Source organism: Hydra vulgaris, chromosome 06, assembly GCF_038396675.1.
Source record: "Hydra vulgaris chromosome 06, alternate assembly HydraT2T_AEP".
NCBI lineage: Eukaryota > Metazoa > Cnidaria > Hydrozoa > Anthoathecata > Hydridae > Hydra > Hydra vulgaris.
In genome coordinates this window covers 12,348,308-12,364,659 of record NC_088925.1, presented here as the reverse complement: position 1 = coordinate 12,364,659, position 16,352 = coordinate 12,348,308, and the positions used below count along the sequence as shown (strand labels likewise).

The 16,352-nt window shown below is 26.5% G+C and overlaps 2 protein-coding genes across 4 annotated transcripts in view; both read right to left on the bottom strand.

Moving 5' to 3' along the window:
• Positions 1-1,268, bottom strand: part of LOC100203187 (anoctamin-7) — a 58,167-nt gene extending 56,899 nt beyond the window's left edge. Inside the window, exon 1 of one of the 2 annotated variants that reach the window (XR_010638982.1) lies at positions 1,033-1,259. Coding sequence is in view for 1 of the 2 variants with exons in the window: in XM_065799235.1 (XP_065655307.1) it covers positions 1,033-1,134 (102 nt within the window). In the remaining variant the exon portion in view is untranslated. Of the gene's footprint in view, positions 1-1,032 lie in introns of both variants that reach the window. The other variant, XM_065799235.1, reaches the window with a different exon arrangement.
• A 10,356-nt stretch (positions 1,269-11,624) lies between these two features.
• LOC101237678 (uncharacterized) overlaps positions 11,625-16,352 on the bottom strand; it is a 73,774-nt gene continuing 69,046 nt past the window's right edge. Inside the window, exons 23-27 of one of the 2 annotated variants that reach the window (XM_065799234.1) lie at positions 15,622-15,726; positions 14,945-15,049; positions 14,755-14,871; positions 13,985-14,113; positions 11,625-12,501 (exon numbers count right to left, since the gene is read on the bottom strand). In XM_065799234.1, coding sequence (XP_065655306.1) covers positions 12,376-12,501; positions 13,985-14,113; positions 14,755-14,871; positions 14,945-15,049; positions 15,622-15,726 — 582 coding nt within the window. In that variant the 3' untranslated portion in view covers positions 11,625-12,375. Of the gene's footprint in view, positions 12,502-13,984; positions 14,114-14,754; positions 14,872-14,944; positions 15,050-15,621; positions 15,727-16,352 lie in introns of those variants that run through there. The other variant, XR_010638981.1, reaches the window with a different exon arrangement.

Here is a 16,352-nt window from a genome sequence, read left to right as displayed (position 1 = left end):
TCTTTTTTTTTTCTGAGAGTTTTAAAACTCTTTAAGGAGCCTTTAAAGCTTAACAAAAAAAGTGAAGTAATTTAATTTTTTTTTATTTTGCAACTTAAAGGTTTCTATCAGAATAATCATAAAAGTACTTATAAGATTTTTTTCTTAAAATATCCTGAAAAAGCTTATCTTTAACTATAAAATATTTTTTTTGGATACTTCATTGTTGTCAAAATAATAACAAATGGTTAATCCCTACCAACCAACGAAAAAAGATTAATTATTTGAAGCTATAATTCTTTGATAATATAAATAAATCAAAGTTAATTGCTTTGTGCATCACCAAGTAAATTTTATTTTATAACTTATTAATACAAACAATTATTATACTTTTTTGTAATTGAAATCTGATTAAGTTTATTTTCTTTTTTTTTCGTCTTCTGGCGCCGCTGTTATCTTGACGCCCGGGGCACGAATGCCCCTTTTGTCCTTCCCTCTCGGCCGCCCTAATAAGTAACAATATGTTACAAGAAACTTGTTTTTTAGCAAGCTACAATCGGATATAAGAAATACATCTAAAATTACCGTGAAAATAAACCAAGCATTCACTTTTAAAAAATTTTATTTTTCAAAGTACTGCTTGTTTATTTTCATCTTAACGTCATAGTTAAAAAAAATAATGTTGTTATACATTATATAATCTAACGACTATACGCATTATATTATTTCTATACGCATTTTACTATTACACTGTAAGTCTACATAGTGTATATCATATGTCATATGTGTATGTTGAATTTTAACCAAAATAAACTTTTCTAATGAAGCATATTTTGTGACGTATATTGTAAAACAAAAACGTGGTCTATGTATAACAATCGATAAAGTAAAGCCAATAATAGAACTTCAGTTATTGAGACGACCTAAAAAGTCCATTTTAACATATAGCGAAGTATAAAACGTCACACATTAAATCTGCAACATTAAAGTTAAACGATACAACTTTAAAGATAATACATAACAATTAAAAGTGGTAAATATTATATTGGATACCTCTTCTTGAATCCCTTGGTCATTTGAAACGTTTGTTAGGCTTACATAAGCTCGACTTATTTTACGAGAACTCAATTTTTTGGCTATTTTTCTTGACACCATTCAAAATTATTATTTAATGTTTTCTAAATATCTAACAAACGCAATATATACATACTTTTTTATAACTTAATAAATAAAGTGGCATTTATAAACGTGCAGCTTTCCGTTTACAAAGGTTTAGCATTCCAAAGCTCAAGAAAAGCTTGTTATTTAATTAGATTTTTAAAAATAACAATAAAGCTAATTAAGCATTGAAACTAATAAGTTTAGCAAAAAGTTGATATTATCAAAAGTTGATGAAGAGATTAAACGTTGCTTTTGTTTGGAGCTTAAGCTGCTATTTCCACTTTTTACTCGGCAATAACATAAAACTAAAACCATGCAAAGTTTACGTCACTCAGGCCAACCAAACGAGGACAAAAAATTTATTACGCGAGGTGGTAAAATAAAAGCTAAATTTTTATTGCATGAACTTAAACTGAAACGAGAAAACAACTTCAAAAGAAATGAACATGGTGAATTGATCAACAAACCTCTTGATATTTTCAGCTTAAGCTCAACAGTTTTATATATTAGAAAAGGTTAAAAATAATGCTGATCTTGCTTTTTTTCCATTAAATGCAAACTTGTACGTCAAGTTACTTTGATAAGGTCATTGAACAATTTGTTTCTCAAGTTAGAAATGCATTTTTAACTTTTTAATGTTGAAGAAGATTCGACGAAAGGACCACTACAAAAATCTCAATAAATTTTTTTTTTTTTTTTGTAGTTTTTTTTTGTAGTAACAACCTTATAAGGTGCTCTAAGAAGGCCGAAAAGTCTTACCACAGATCACCACTAAAGAACATTTAAAAAGACTATATTACAAAACCGCTGTTTTTAAAACAGACAAAAAAATAATTAACAAAAGAGTGGATAAAAAAAAATTAAAAAAATTTGTCAGGAAATATATATTATATTGAAAATATTGTATTGAAAATGTACCTGTGCATCCACCAAGTGGATGTACCTGTGCAGAAATATTGTATTGAAAATGTAACTGTGCAGAAATAGCTATATTTTTGAACTTGAAAAAAACATTTTTTTCAAGTTCAGAAACAAAACAAAAAAACTATACGTAATGCACGATTACTTAAAAATTAACTCGATTAAATTGACTGTTGAACTATTTTAAACTGCTTTTTCTTTTACTGTAGTAGTAGTAAAAAGGGGATTTGACGCCATTTGACAACTTTGCCTCTGTGAAATATTTTTTTGGCATTGGCATCGAATTCTGACGCCACCAGAGCTTTGACACCCTTCTATCTACCCATTGGTAATCATTTTGATACTTCCCTCAGAAAACTTTTTTCCTCGATAGTTTAGTACTACCAAGCGGCCATTCCATGGAGGAAATGAAAACGAATAATATGTTAGCAAAAATTTTTTTCAATTAAATTAGTATGTAACATTACGGAAACGTCCTTGCTCGAGCTGAGCGATAGCATACATGACAAAGAATACGACAATGTTAACTGACCCAGTACTAGCTTTTAGATAACGATAAATGCTGATCATGCAGATTTGAAATCAATAGCTAAAATTTTTTGGTTACCTGCATAAAATCCGGTAGGCGTTTTACCCAGTACACTTGCCATGCATGATCCGTGCATGGGATTTATTGGTTGATGACCGGCACCACCGCGCCAGTGATGCGGGTCATCAACCAATGGTTGGTCATGCATGTTTTACAATCGGACAAATTTGCCGATCTTGCACCTTGTGCCAGGCATGTTAGTGATAAAATAAAGGTTTTTTGTCTGCGCATGTGCTATTTTATAAAATTTCCATCTTTAATTTTTAAACTAACGTCAGTTTCCTTATTAATTTTTAAGTATTGATTTCAATTTTTTATAAATTTATTTGAGTTCATTAACAAATGATAAGAAACCTTGTAATTCAGAACAGGTTATTTTATAATATAACAACAAATAATAGTTTAATGTAATACATAATATTACAACCTGGCATAGTTTATACTACTATTATATAATGTATTTTCATAGCTTGTACTATATTAACAATATAAGTTATATCTAAATTGCTTTAAAAACAATTATTTTATTTTATACTTTACAATGGTTTTCTTTCATTAATTAATTATAACATTTTTTTATAGTATAATACTCATTTTTATAGTTTACTATACATACACAAATATATACATTCATACATACATACATACATACATACATACATACATACATACATACATACATACATACATACATACATACATACATACATACATACATACATACATACATACATACATACATACATACATACATTCATACATACATACATACATACATACATACATACATACATACATACATACATACATACATACATACATACATACATACATACATACATACATACATACATACATACATACATACATACATACATACATACATACATACATTCATACATACATACATACATACATACATACATACATACATACATACATACATACATACATACATACATACATACATACATACATACATACATACATACATACATACATACATACATTCATACATACATACATACATACATACATACATACATACATACATACATACATACATACATACATACATACATACATACATACATACATACATACATACATACATACATACATACATTCATACATACATACATACATTCATACATACATACATACATACATACATACATACATACATACATACATACATACATACATTCATACATACATACATACATACATACATACATACATACATACATACATACATACATACATACATACATCGGAACTGTCATTTTCCAGTCTGTAATGACTCAATCGCAGTTGAACATCGCCATGGAAAAGTATATCCATAAAACTGTTTAAGATACTATCATACGAAATTGATAACAGGTTAATCTTGTGAGACTAGTTAAAGTAAAATTTGAAATTTATTTGAAGGTACCCTACCCATGGGGTACCTTAATACATACGAGTATCATTAAAAAAGTATAAAAATTGAGAAGAAACGGATTTTTATTTGAAATATAAATGAATATTTATAACCCAAGTAATGTATCCAATGGTCCAAATCACATTCCAGAAGATAAGATAATATATTGTTTTAAGTGTTATTCTTGAAAAAAAAGAAGCTCTATGCAAACTAAAACAGACATTACTCAAAAAGTTTGTTCTATCACAAACGGGTGGTATGGTGATAAATTTCTCATAGGCAACTAGTTGTGTATACGGTTTTGGCGTGAACTCTTTAATTTTTACGAAATAAATTAGTTGTTGGATTTAATTTTATCAAAATAGTATGTGATAAATTTCTATCCAAAACTATATATATCCTAACTATAGCACACAAAATATAAGATTCAATCTTGGATAATTTTTTAACAACAAAGTAATTAATTTTATTAGTTGGTTTCTCTTTAGATTAATCCTATATTGATGTTTTTACTGATATTGTGATGCATATTTTAACAGACGATGCGCTTCGTACTGATTGTGCCATTCTTAAAAATTGTTCAAATGTTTTAAATTCATTGCCAAAAATTTGGTGGAAAGCATATATGATATGCCGGCAAACCGAAAAATAATAGCCTAGGGTAGCAACTGCTACTTTTTCCTTTTTGGCTAGGGTGGCAAGGGTAGCATGAATGTGCCCTTTCTCGGAAATAGGTATGGTAAATTTTTGTGCTTTAAAAGTATTTCATTATCCGACATTTCATTATCAATATTTTATTATCAATATCTACCAATTGGAACTGGTAACTAGGTGGGATAGGTGGTAATAAATTAATTTTTTTTCAAAATTTTTAAAGAGAAAACAGTTTAAAATTAATTTAAACGAAACTTTAAAAATTATTTTATTGAAGAGAAAAAAAGAATCAATAAGCAGCAGTGGCGGAACTCAGAAACAACTCAGATTAATAAACCGACGTTAAAGAATTTTTTGTAAATTGCAATCACGTCTAGAACTAATATGTTTCCAAAAATCAATTTGAAATTAAATAAAATATGTTATATTAAATTTAATTCTTCTTTTATCGACATTACAACTTTTTGTTATTATGCTTTAACTCTTTATATATATTCCAAATGTTTTTTAGTAGATGTTTTGCAAAAAAGCAATAGTTTTTTGAGTTTGTATTTTTATTACATGTATTAATGTATTTTTATTATATTACTAAGAAGGAGCAAATGTCGTTTAATATAAGAGCTTGCAGTGACAACTATGAAGTGAATGAAGATTTTATCGGAGTATATGAATGCGTCAACGGTCTTTCTACAGATGCCTTTGTGACATATATTGAAGATATCCTTTTGAGGTGCAACTTGAAATAAAAAAGAGTTGCCAGAATTGGCTTTGATGGAGCATTGGTGATGAAATGCTCGGCAGCAAAACTAAAAAATATTTTTGGCCAGCAAGCACAATATTTTCATTGCATGGCGCATTGCAGCGAACTGATTGCTAAGGATACATATGCAGTATCATCACTTTAGTCAGGTTCTGTCAGAATTGTCCAGTCAATTTATGCAATTGTTAGGGCATATCCAAAGCGTGTTGCCTTTTTCGAACAAATCCAAAAGAATATATTGCAAAGAGTAATACCTAAAACATTACGCGATTCAGTAATTACTGAGAAACTTACATTGGGCGGTGCAATGACTGGTCCTGTCAAATCAGAGCAAAAACAAAGAAAATCTTATTTTAAAGCAATTGATGCTATTCAGAACAGTTTGAGTGAGAGATTTGAACAGGATGGATTAACAGCTGTAAAAAATATAGAAGAAATTTTGATTTCATCGGTGAATAAACAAGATTCCCTATCGTTTTTATTTGCAATGCCATGTTTTGATGATGTTGACATCTTGGAACTAAAAGTTGAGTTGAAAGGGCTACCAACAATTAATAACCTGTACAATGCCATTGCATCAATCAAAATACAGAGTGTTTCCAGAGTGACAACAATTGTAGATATTTTCAATGTCATGCCAGCTGCAACAGTCACCAATAAACAAAGACACAAATTAGTGAAGCTTTACTACACCATGCCTCTATCGATATCATCATGTGAAAGAAGATTTAGTGTAATGAGGAGAGTAAAAACATGGGTTAGGTCACAAACTGGAGGCAATCACCGGAACAACATCAAGTTTGCTCCAATACATAAAAAACAAATCGACAAAATTAACTTTAAAAAAATTGCCAATCAGTTCGTTGAAATGAATGACGGTAGAATGAATTATTTCGGTAAATACACTGGAAATCGTCCTAGCACCTTGTAAAACTAAGAATGGCATAAGATGAAATGAACTATTGACATCTAGAAAGTAGCTAAGAAACAGTTGATTTATTTAGTAGACTGTTTAATAGCATGTTATAACTTTTAGTGTTAATTGCACTGTACACGCGGGTCCTGATAGTAAAAGTAGTGGGCAAAGTTTGTGTGTATTTTTTGGAGAACGGTAGGGTTAATTAAAAGATTTATTTAAAAAAGATATTATAAATATTAAAATGTTGTGTTAACCTAACCTAAAATAACCTTTTTTTGGTTAAAAGAGTAACTAGCCAAACATAAACCTTTAGTTATTGTATGTACACTCCACTGCGGCTTTTCATATTGAAATCAATTGATAAGCGTAACTCCGCTGCGCCCAATACTGTATTACTCAATGATATGACTGTATAACTTAAACATTTAGATGAGAGAATTTGATTACATCAATCAACAACTGCAGAGGTTTCATACATTGAGGAAATCCTACAAATAATACAAAAAACTTGCCCTTAACTTTATTATGTAAATGACACTGAATGCACATAGTGTATTTTAAAAGTCAACTGGTTTTACCATAAATTTCACAGAGATTATGCATAAAATAATTACAGTGACAATATCTTATTGCTTGATGCAGCAAGTTTGAAAATCGATTTCTGACAGTTCTGCTCAACTTTCATCTGTTTAACAAAACAAAAAAAACAAGAAAAAAACACTTATAAAATATGTTTAAACAAAAATCTAAAGTTGTTAATTAATTAGTTATTGTTGAAAAAAAAAAAAAAAAAAGGAAAAAAAAGGAAAATAAAATGAAAAACTTAGTATATATCATGTTTGTCAGGAATTGAAGAGGAATTTAGCAATTTTTTTGTCTTTAAACAAAGTCAAGCTTTTTAAGACTGTTATACTAATATACTTTATATAATGTACTTTAGTATACTTAGTGTACTAGAAATAGCTTAATACAAACATTTCCATTATTACCATTACTTAAAAAACTCTAGTTTTTATACTTCTGCGCTATATAGTAATACCTATCCTTTTTTTTTTTTTTTGATCTAAATTTGCAGGTTTAGTCACTTTCTAGTTTATGTGGCAAGTGTATAAGTTAACTTCGATAACTTGATGAAATCGTGTTTTAGTATTTAAGTATAATAAAGAACAGAATGTTAAGTAGCAAAAATCTAGCTGAGAATAATAAATAGACTAATATTAGATAATAATAAGCACACAATAAATAAAAAAATATATAATAAATAAATAATAAGCAATAAATAAGATAAGCACAAATCTTTAATTGAAACAGTAATTAAGTGAAAGCACACAAACACATATTCCCCTGCGCTGCGTAACTAAGATTATATATATATAATTTTAGTTACGCAGCATATTAAAAAAGAAAGAAAGAAAAATAAAGCACTAATAAATAAAGATAATATTAAAATTGCAATAATAATATAATAAAAATGATAATAATATTATTAATACTGTGAATAAAAAATAGTAACTATATCATGATAACTAAAAATTTTAACTAATGATAAAATTTATGGTAAAAATAATTAAAGTTTATAACTATGACAGGAACTATTAAAATAAACATAACAATTGCAAAAATTAGGACAATAACCATAAAACTATTACTACAATTAAATCACTATCACTATCATTATAAATATTATTAAAAAGATTTATAAAACAAAGGTATAATAATGATAATAGTAGTATTAGTAGAGTTAAAAAAGACATAAAATAAAAGTAATAATAGTTTTATAAATAAAGTAGTATAAAAAAAGTAGTAATAATAAAAAATAAAATTAATATTCATAAAATATATACTCAAATAAAAACTTCTTAATTTGGTTTCGATTGAGAAAAAGAATGTTGGTAATAAAAGGGTATTTAGTTAAAATCTTTTTTCTTATAAATGGTATTATTTGGTTCCAGCGGAGAAATACATTGATGTTTTATAGAGAGCTTGCCATATTTGATAATATTGAAAAAGGAAGTGTGCAAGTTAAAATTTTCAGTATTTCAAGTGTAATATTTGTGTGTGTCACTTGTTTTAATAAAAAAATTATTGAACGAATTTGGTAGTTTATTTTGAAGAAAATCAAACACAAAGAGACAATTACAAAGCTTTACAAGATCTTGAAATTTTAGAATTTTTAATTCAGAAAACCTATCTTTGATATTAGATCGTAAAGGAGAAAATGTCAAAATTCTTAAGGAAGTGCGTCGTAAAGTGTTTATACAATGTAATAGAAAACTACCATTTTGACCGCAAACAGTGCAACAATAACTTAGATGTGAGGAGGACAAGGAATAGTAAATTAATATTAGAACATGTCGGGGAACATAGTATCTTATTAATGACAGCATACTATTGGCACGTGAGAGTTTTTTATTTAATTGAATTAGTTGATAGTACCATGAAAGGTTTTTGTCAAGAAAAAGCCCAAGGTTATATTATATATTTAGATGGGAAAAGTTTTTTTACCATTAATTCTAATTTTCACATTATTACTATCAATTTTTTTTGGAAGGTGAAAAACATTAAATTCAGTTTTGTTGATATTTAGGGAAAGAAGGTTACTATTTAAATAATGACACAAATGATGGAGATCTGAATTAACTTTTTTACAAAGCTGCGCGAGTGATTTATTTATGCATAGAAGATTAGTGTCGTCAGCAAAATAATGAATAATCGAATTATTTATAGAGTGAGGCAGGTCATTAATATATATTAAAAACAGCAAAGGTCCTAGAACAGAACCATGTGGGACACCATACTTAATAACTTTGCTTGCGTTTTGAAACCCATTAATCGAGACAATCTGAGCACGATTGTTAATATAGAATGAAGACCAATCATTAGCGATACCCCGTATACCATAGTGATACAATTTTTCAATTAAAATATAACGGTCAACTGTATCAAATACTTTTTGGATTTTTCAAGAATTTTGCTGATATTTGATAATAATGATGTTGGTCTATAGTTATTGCAGTCAAGTATTGAGTTCTTTTTATGGATTGGTTTAACAGATGCAGTTTTTAAAATATTAGAGAATATACCAGTAGCGAATGAGAGATTAAATAGTTTAGAAAGTACTGAAGAAATATCATTAGCAAGAAGTTTTAGAATAAAGGTTGGAACGCTGTTTGGACCAAAAACCTTGCCAACATTTAGAGAAAGAATAACTGATATTATTTTATTTTTTTCAGTAGGCTTAATGAAAAGAGAGTCAGGGTTTGATGTTTTTAAATACTTACGGAAGTCAGTATGAGATGAATGAATATTTTTTTGCAGTTCTTCAGGGATTGAAATAAAAAAGGAGTTGAAAATTTCCGAGATTTTAACTGGATCATTTATAATGGTGTTGTTTGAAGATATACAAGATGGATATGAGATATTATTCAAACGTATATACAAAAGAGTTTTAATACCCTTCCACGTAGCTCTCAAACTATTGCTATTGATAGTAAAGTAGTTAGAAAAGTGTTTTTTTCTTCTTCGAGTAAGTGTTACAAGTAAATTTCTATAGGTTTTGTAAGTTTTTTCAAGAATTAGTTTGTCATAAATATTTTTTGTTTTAAGGAACTTCTTAAATATATTGTTTTGCTTTTTATCCAGGTTATATATATATATATATATATATATATATATATATATATATATATATATATATATATATATATATATATATAAATATATATATAAATATATATATATATATATATACACATATACACACACACAGTGGTGTAGGAAGGCTTTTAAATGTTTGAAATAAAACGTTATTTATTCATATGTATGACGAAAAGATTCTTCACAAATAAAAAATTACTGTGATAGGAGAATGGGAACAAGAAACCCTAAAAGCTTAACCCGCCCTACCTTAACAGTGATAGCAATGAGTTGAATTATTTTTTCATAAATCTAAACTAGTTATCTATTCATCGACAGATTTCAAATTTTATGTCTAAATCATTCAGTTTTTATGACCATGTAAAAAATAATCTCCTTATTTGAGGGGGGGGGGGGCACAAACTTGACATGATCATAAAAACTGAACACTGAATAATTTTGGCATAAAGTTTGATATCTGTCGATTAATACATAACTAGTTTATATCTATGAAAAAATAAATATTTAACTCATTGCCCTCACGTTTAGGGTAGGGATTAAGGGGGGGGGTCTAAGATTTTAGGGTTTCTAACTCCCATTCTCCTATCACAGTAATTTTTTTTGTGAAGAATCTTTTCGTCATACATATGAACGTAAAAAAAATTGGAATATTCTTTTTGCTTTGGTTGTTTATTTCAAGTTGGTTATTTCAAACATTTAAAAACCTTCCTACTCTCTGTATATATATATATATATATATATATATATATATATATATATATATATATATATATATATATATATATATATATATATACATATATATATATATATTGCAGTCAAAAAATCTGCAGATAATAATAGTCTATTTTCATACCAAATTTGTTTTATAATATTATAATTAAAGATATCAAACTTTTGGAAAATTTCGAGAAAAATTGTCTTCTACTGTTTAAAAAAAAAAATTGTCTCTGATTTCGTTTCAATCAACTAATATCTTTATATGTTGCTCGACAGCTATACTTTTTTTCATTCATAGATGCTTCTGTGGTGTCTAGTTTTTAGTCCTTTTTAACAATTCTAACAAATATCTAAATTCTTTCACAAAATTGATTTTCCGTAATTTTAGAAGCATTAATAGAAATTTTCTCATGATAGAAAACAAGAATAGAACGCATCTAGCCTACTTGAAATTCTTTAAATGAACCCCAAAACAAAAATTGCTATTTACATACATAAATAACAAATAATTTTCTTTGCTAATATTTATAGATTTTAAAAATCAACTTGATGTAAAATAATTAGATTTGGGTAACGAAAAAAACAACAAAAAAAATTTGTTTTACTGTTGCGCATTGTTTTTCCAATTTATTACCATATCTTGGTCTAGTAATAATTAAAGCAGGTCCTAGATTAAAGATAACGAAAAAAAGCATGTAATCACTTAAAGATTACGAGGGCGTAAAGTTAGTTAAATTATTAAGATTAAGAATTAGTAATAATAAAGTATAATATTTTTTGTTTCAACAATATTTGAGTAAATTATTTGCAAAAAAAGCAAAAGATAAAAATGCTAAAAAAATTTACATCTTTCCAAGACTTATATTAACTAATAAAATACAAATAATAAAAAAGAGCACGATATCACATGCATAATTTATAATATAATATAAATGTTTATAAAAATATTTAGTGGCATGCACACGTATAAAAAAAACAACAAAAAAAAACAAACGGAAAAAATATTTGGTATATAATAGCAGAAATCCTTTAAAAATAAATTATTGATAACTCTATAATGATAGTAAAAACGCTAATATTTACAGCTTTTTAAACCAAATATAAAAAAAAGTATTAATATAGAACAATAAAGAGGCATGAGCACATGTTAATATAAAGAATGACGTGTGTACTTAACAAAATATTTAAACTTTAATTTCAGTCAAATTTCTATTCGAGTTTATTAAGTTATCAGAGTATCAAAAAATTAATTTTTTAGTTTTAAATAAAAAAATAAACAATGTGATTGTCAAACTTTAAGTTGTGATCACTTATACTCAAAATAAGATTTTTCAGTAGGTAAATATGTTTATAAAAAATAAGATCTTTAGATTGGTTGTAAATATGTTTACATTTTAGTCGGTTGTAAATATGTTTACATTTCAGTCGGTTGTAAATATGTTTAAAGTTCAGTCGGTTGTAAATATGTTTACATTTCAGTCGGGTGTAAATATTTTTACATTTCAGTCGGTTGTAAATATGTTTACATTTCAGTCGGTTGCATATATGTTTACATTTCAGTTGGTTGTAAATATCTTTATAGAAATATTTAACTAGTTTATTATTAGTTCCCTTAACACTTCAAGTCCTATATCAAAACATTTATTGTCTCGATAATTTAAAGTGCGATTTATCGTTTTTTTCAACTCATCATTTACAAGAACAAACTGCAAAGGAACCTAAAATTAATCAAATACATTTAGTTTCATTATTTTGAATAAATTATGACATATTATCATTATTATATATACATTTTATTATCATCATTTTGAATGAATTAAGATATTTATATAGATTAATACTTATCATAACAAAAAAAAAATCTTACCAGAACTTAAAGAAGATCTTGTCACCATGTTATATTTTTTAAATCACAGATTTTTTAATGAATTTTGGTCGCAATTGATTATATAAATATAATCAAATTGCAATTAATGTGGCAAAAAATTTACTCAATAGGTATCAAAGGTTGGTCAAATATTTTTTTGTACATTGCAAATATTTAAAGCCAATTCGGTTTGAGACATACTATTGAACCTCAGCCAAATAACTGAATTATTAAACAAACGTCAGTTGCTCTTAAGTATTTTTCAACTTAAGGTCAAGATATTGCAATAAACAAAGAAGATATTATAATAGACAAATTATTTTTTGAACAAAAAGTTACTTTTGAGTCAAAAAAGAGATAAAGAAAACTGAACTCAAAGCCACAGTAATTTAACTATTTTGTAATGTAATTATGTAATAATAAATTTATGTTAACATTTTCTAAATTTTTTTATATATAACACAGATTAGAAAATTTTTTTTTTTTCTGATGCCGAGCAAACAATTTGTTTTTTGTATAACATTTCCCATTTTGATTTCAATATGCAACTTATTTTTCACTTCAAGTTGTAAAGATATTTGGGTTCAAATCTTTAGGATTTGGGGTAAAACCCCTAATATCGTCAAAAAAAACAAAAACAAAAACTCAAAAGTATGTCAACCTAGGCCTCAAAAGAAAATAATATGAAAAGTACTTATAAAAATAAGTACTTTTCATATTGCTGTAAACAAGTTTAGATGAGATTGCTGTGAAACATTGTGTAAAAATTTTTCTAAGCATTTTTCACAATTTTTTATTCATAAATTTTAAGGAGAAATATTTATGTTTTCTAAATTCTCTATGAAAATACGCTTCTTTTGAGACCCAGGTTGACATACTTTTGAATAATTTTTTTGTGTGACAATATTAGGGATTTTACCCCAAATTCTAAAGATATGAACCCAAATATTTTTACAATTTAACGTGATGATGAAAAATGAGTTGCATATTTGAAATCAAAATGAGAAATGCTATATAAAACACAAATTGTTTGCTCAGCAACAGAAATTTTTTTTTTTGTTGACCTGTGTAATCATTTTTCATTGTCTTTTAGTTTAATTTTGTTTCATACAAAAAATTTATTTTAAAATATTTTTTATAATTGATCAAAAAATTATCAGGCAAAAACTACTAATCTTTCTTTGCTATATACAGTATTTTGCTTATTGAACAACTTTACAACAATTTTCTTTAACTTAATATTATAAAAAAAAAACAACACTATGCATGATGTCAAAACCTTCTGTACAAATCGATAACTTTAATATAAAAGAATAATGCAATTTAAAAGTTACTTGATAAAGAATATTCCAGCGTGGGGCTAACTCCTTCTCAAACTTTCCTAATTCAAACTCTGAATGAAATTTTGCCAAAACTATTCGCTTTTCTACTTTTACGTTTTCTTCAAAATTCTGTTCTAAAGCCTGATGCAAAATAAATGCAAAAACAATACAAAATAAATAGGGAAGATTAAAGAAAAACTTTTAAAAACAATATAGCAGTTATAAGTGTAGAAATAGAAAATAAAAAGAAATGTATAACATAAATAAAGCCACTATTTTCAGTTAGGAGTTCATAGTAAATGAAGAATAAAGCGCAATAAAGTGGTAAACAGAAAACTTAAAGAATTGCAAACAATATGAATCAAAAAAACATGGAAGGTTGCAGCTTAGCAGAGTTAATGAACGAAAACAGAAGAATGAATTTTCTTAGTTGGTACAATGATAGCCTGTTGGAGTAGCAATATTTGTAAAAAAGAAAATAGACATAACATTGCATCATAAGCTGACTGAACTTTTTTAGAAGTAAAAAGGAAGCATTAAATAACAGACATAAGAACTATATTTTATATAATAATGATTGAGGAGATAAATAACACATTATTTAGAGGCAACCTTACTAACAATAATTTTGTAATGGATTTGATGATTTCCAGGTAGTGAAGCAAAATCCCAGAGAATGTTAGGCAGGAAAATAAGTCAGTAAGTAAGTAAATAAAGATTTTAAAACTTTATTTAAACAATAATTATTTTATTTAAATAATAATTATAATTTAAACTCTTACCAGTGCACAAAATGTTCTATCACAATTATCTACATAAACTTGAGTAATATCCTTAATACAAAAGGAATCTTTAATTATCAAAGATCCAGATTTGATATCCTGATTGAAGATTATAATCTAAAATATTTAGATTTAAAAATTATTGTACAAAATAGATTTTTTAACATAAAAAAACAAACAAAAAAAAAACCTTATCATTAGTCATAAGTACACCGCATGGTAGTAGGTTATCACCACATTGTAGTAGGTTACAATGATTACCAGCTTCTTCTGCTTTTTTACCACAATCATGTTTCTAAAAAAAAATAAAAAATATATATATTAAAATGATCCAAAGGTACTAGCAATTCTATATGATCCATTATCTTAATATTACCATTATTATTTTTTTCTTTCTAAGTAAGCATTATTATCATAGTGCTTTAGCTTGTTTTGTTTTTCATTTCAAAATAAATTAAAAAAAAAAAAATTCAAAATAAAAGTTAAAGGAATAAAAAATTTCAGGGAGAAAAAAACCTCAAAAAATTTAGTTAAAACCAAGATGTCAATAAATTTAGTTGAAATCAAGATGTCGATAAATTTAGCTGAAATTGAGATTTTAATAAATTTAGTTGAAACCAAGATGCCAATAACCTCTTAACTTATTTCTAACTTTAAACCTCTTAACTTATTTCTCATAATGATTTTTTTAACATAAAAAGTGTCAAAAGATCAAGATACCAAACACAGATCAACATTATCTCATTTATTTAAAACACAAATCAACATTATCTCACTTTATTTAAAACACAGATCAACATTATCTCACTTTATCATATTTAAACTTTAAATTCAACTCTTAAATCATTAAACCATCTTTAAACTCACTGAATCAGCAACAACTTGACATATAGCAAATATCCATTCATTGATCTCATTTTCATCAAAAGCAGCCAACTCCATTATAGGTGTTATACCATCTTCACCAAGAATCTAAAGATTAAAAAAATAAAATGCTAAGATGAAAAGTTACACAACAACATTAAAGTTACTTAAAATGTTAAAAAACAATTTTGGTAATAAATTTTTAAATACATACTACTATATTAAATAAAAATAAATAAGGTATAAAAATAAATTAACTAGGTTGTGACTGACTAAAAAAAAAAAGTTTGGTAAAAAATGTCACATGACTAATTTAGTATTGATTACTCACAAAATTCTTACTGACCAATAATTTCGGGTATTGAAAATAGAAATTATATAATGCTTTCTTTCAAATTCCTGACAGTGACATGAAACCTATACAATATACAGCTTTCATGTTGTATGTATGTATCTATACACATTCTTAACTGTATGTATCTATATACATTCTTAACTGTATGTATCTATACTCATTCTTAACTGTATGCAGCTATATACAACTAAGATACTTCACAATAAAGCAAACATTTTAAACAAATCATAAAAGTTATTTTTTATTTTATATGGGTTCTTAAAATCTCTCATTACAAGTCCTCCCTTTCACAAATAGTTCAACACTGTATAACAACACTGCACATAAAACAATGCATGAAGAATATTGCATAAAAATGTTGCATCACTAATAACTTATA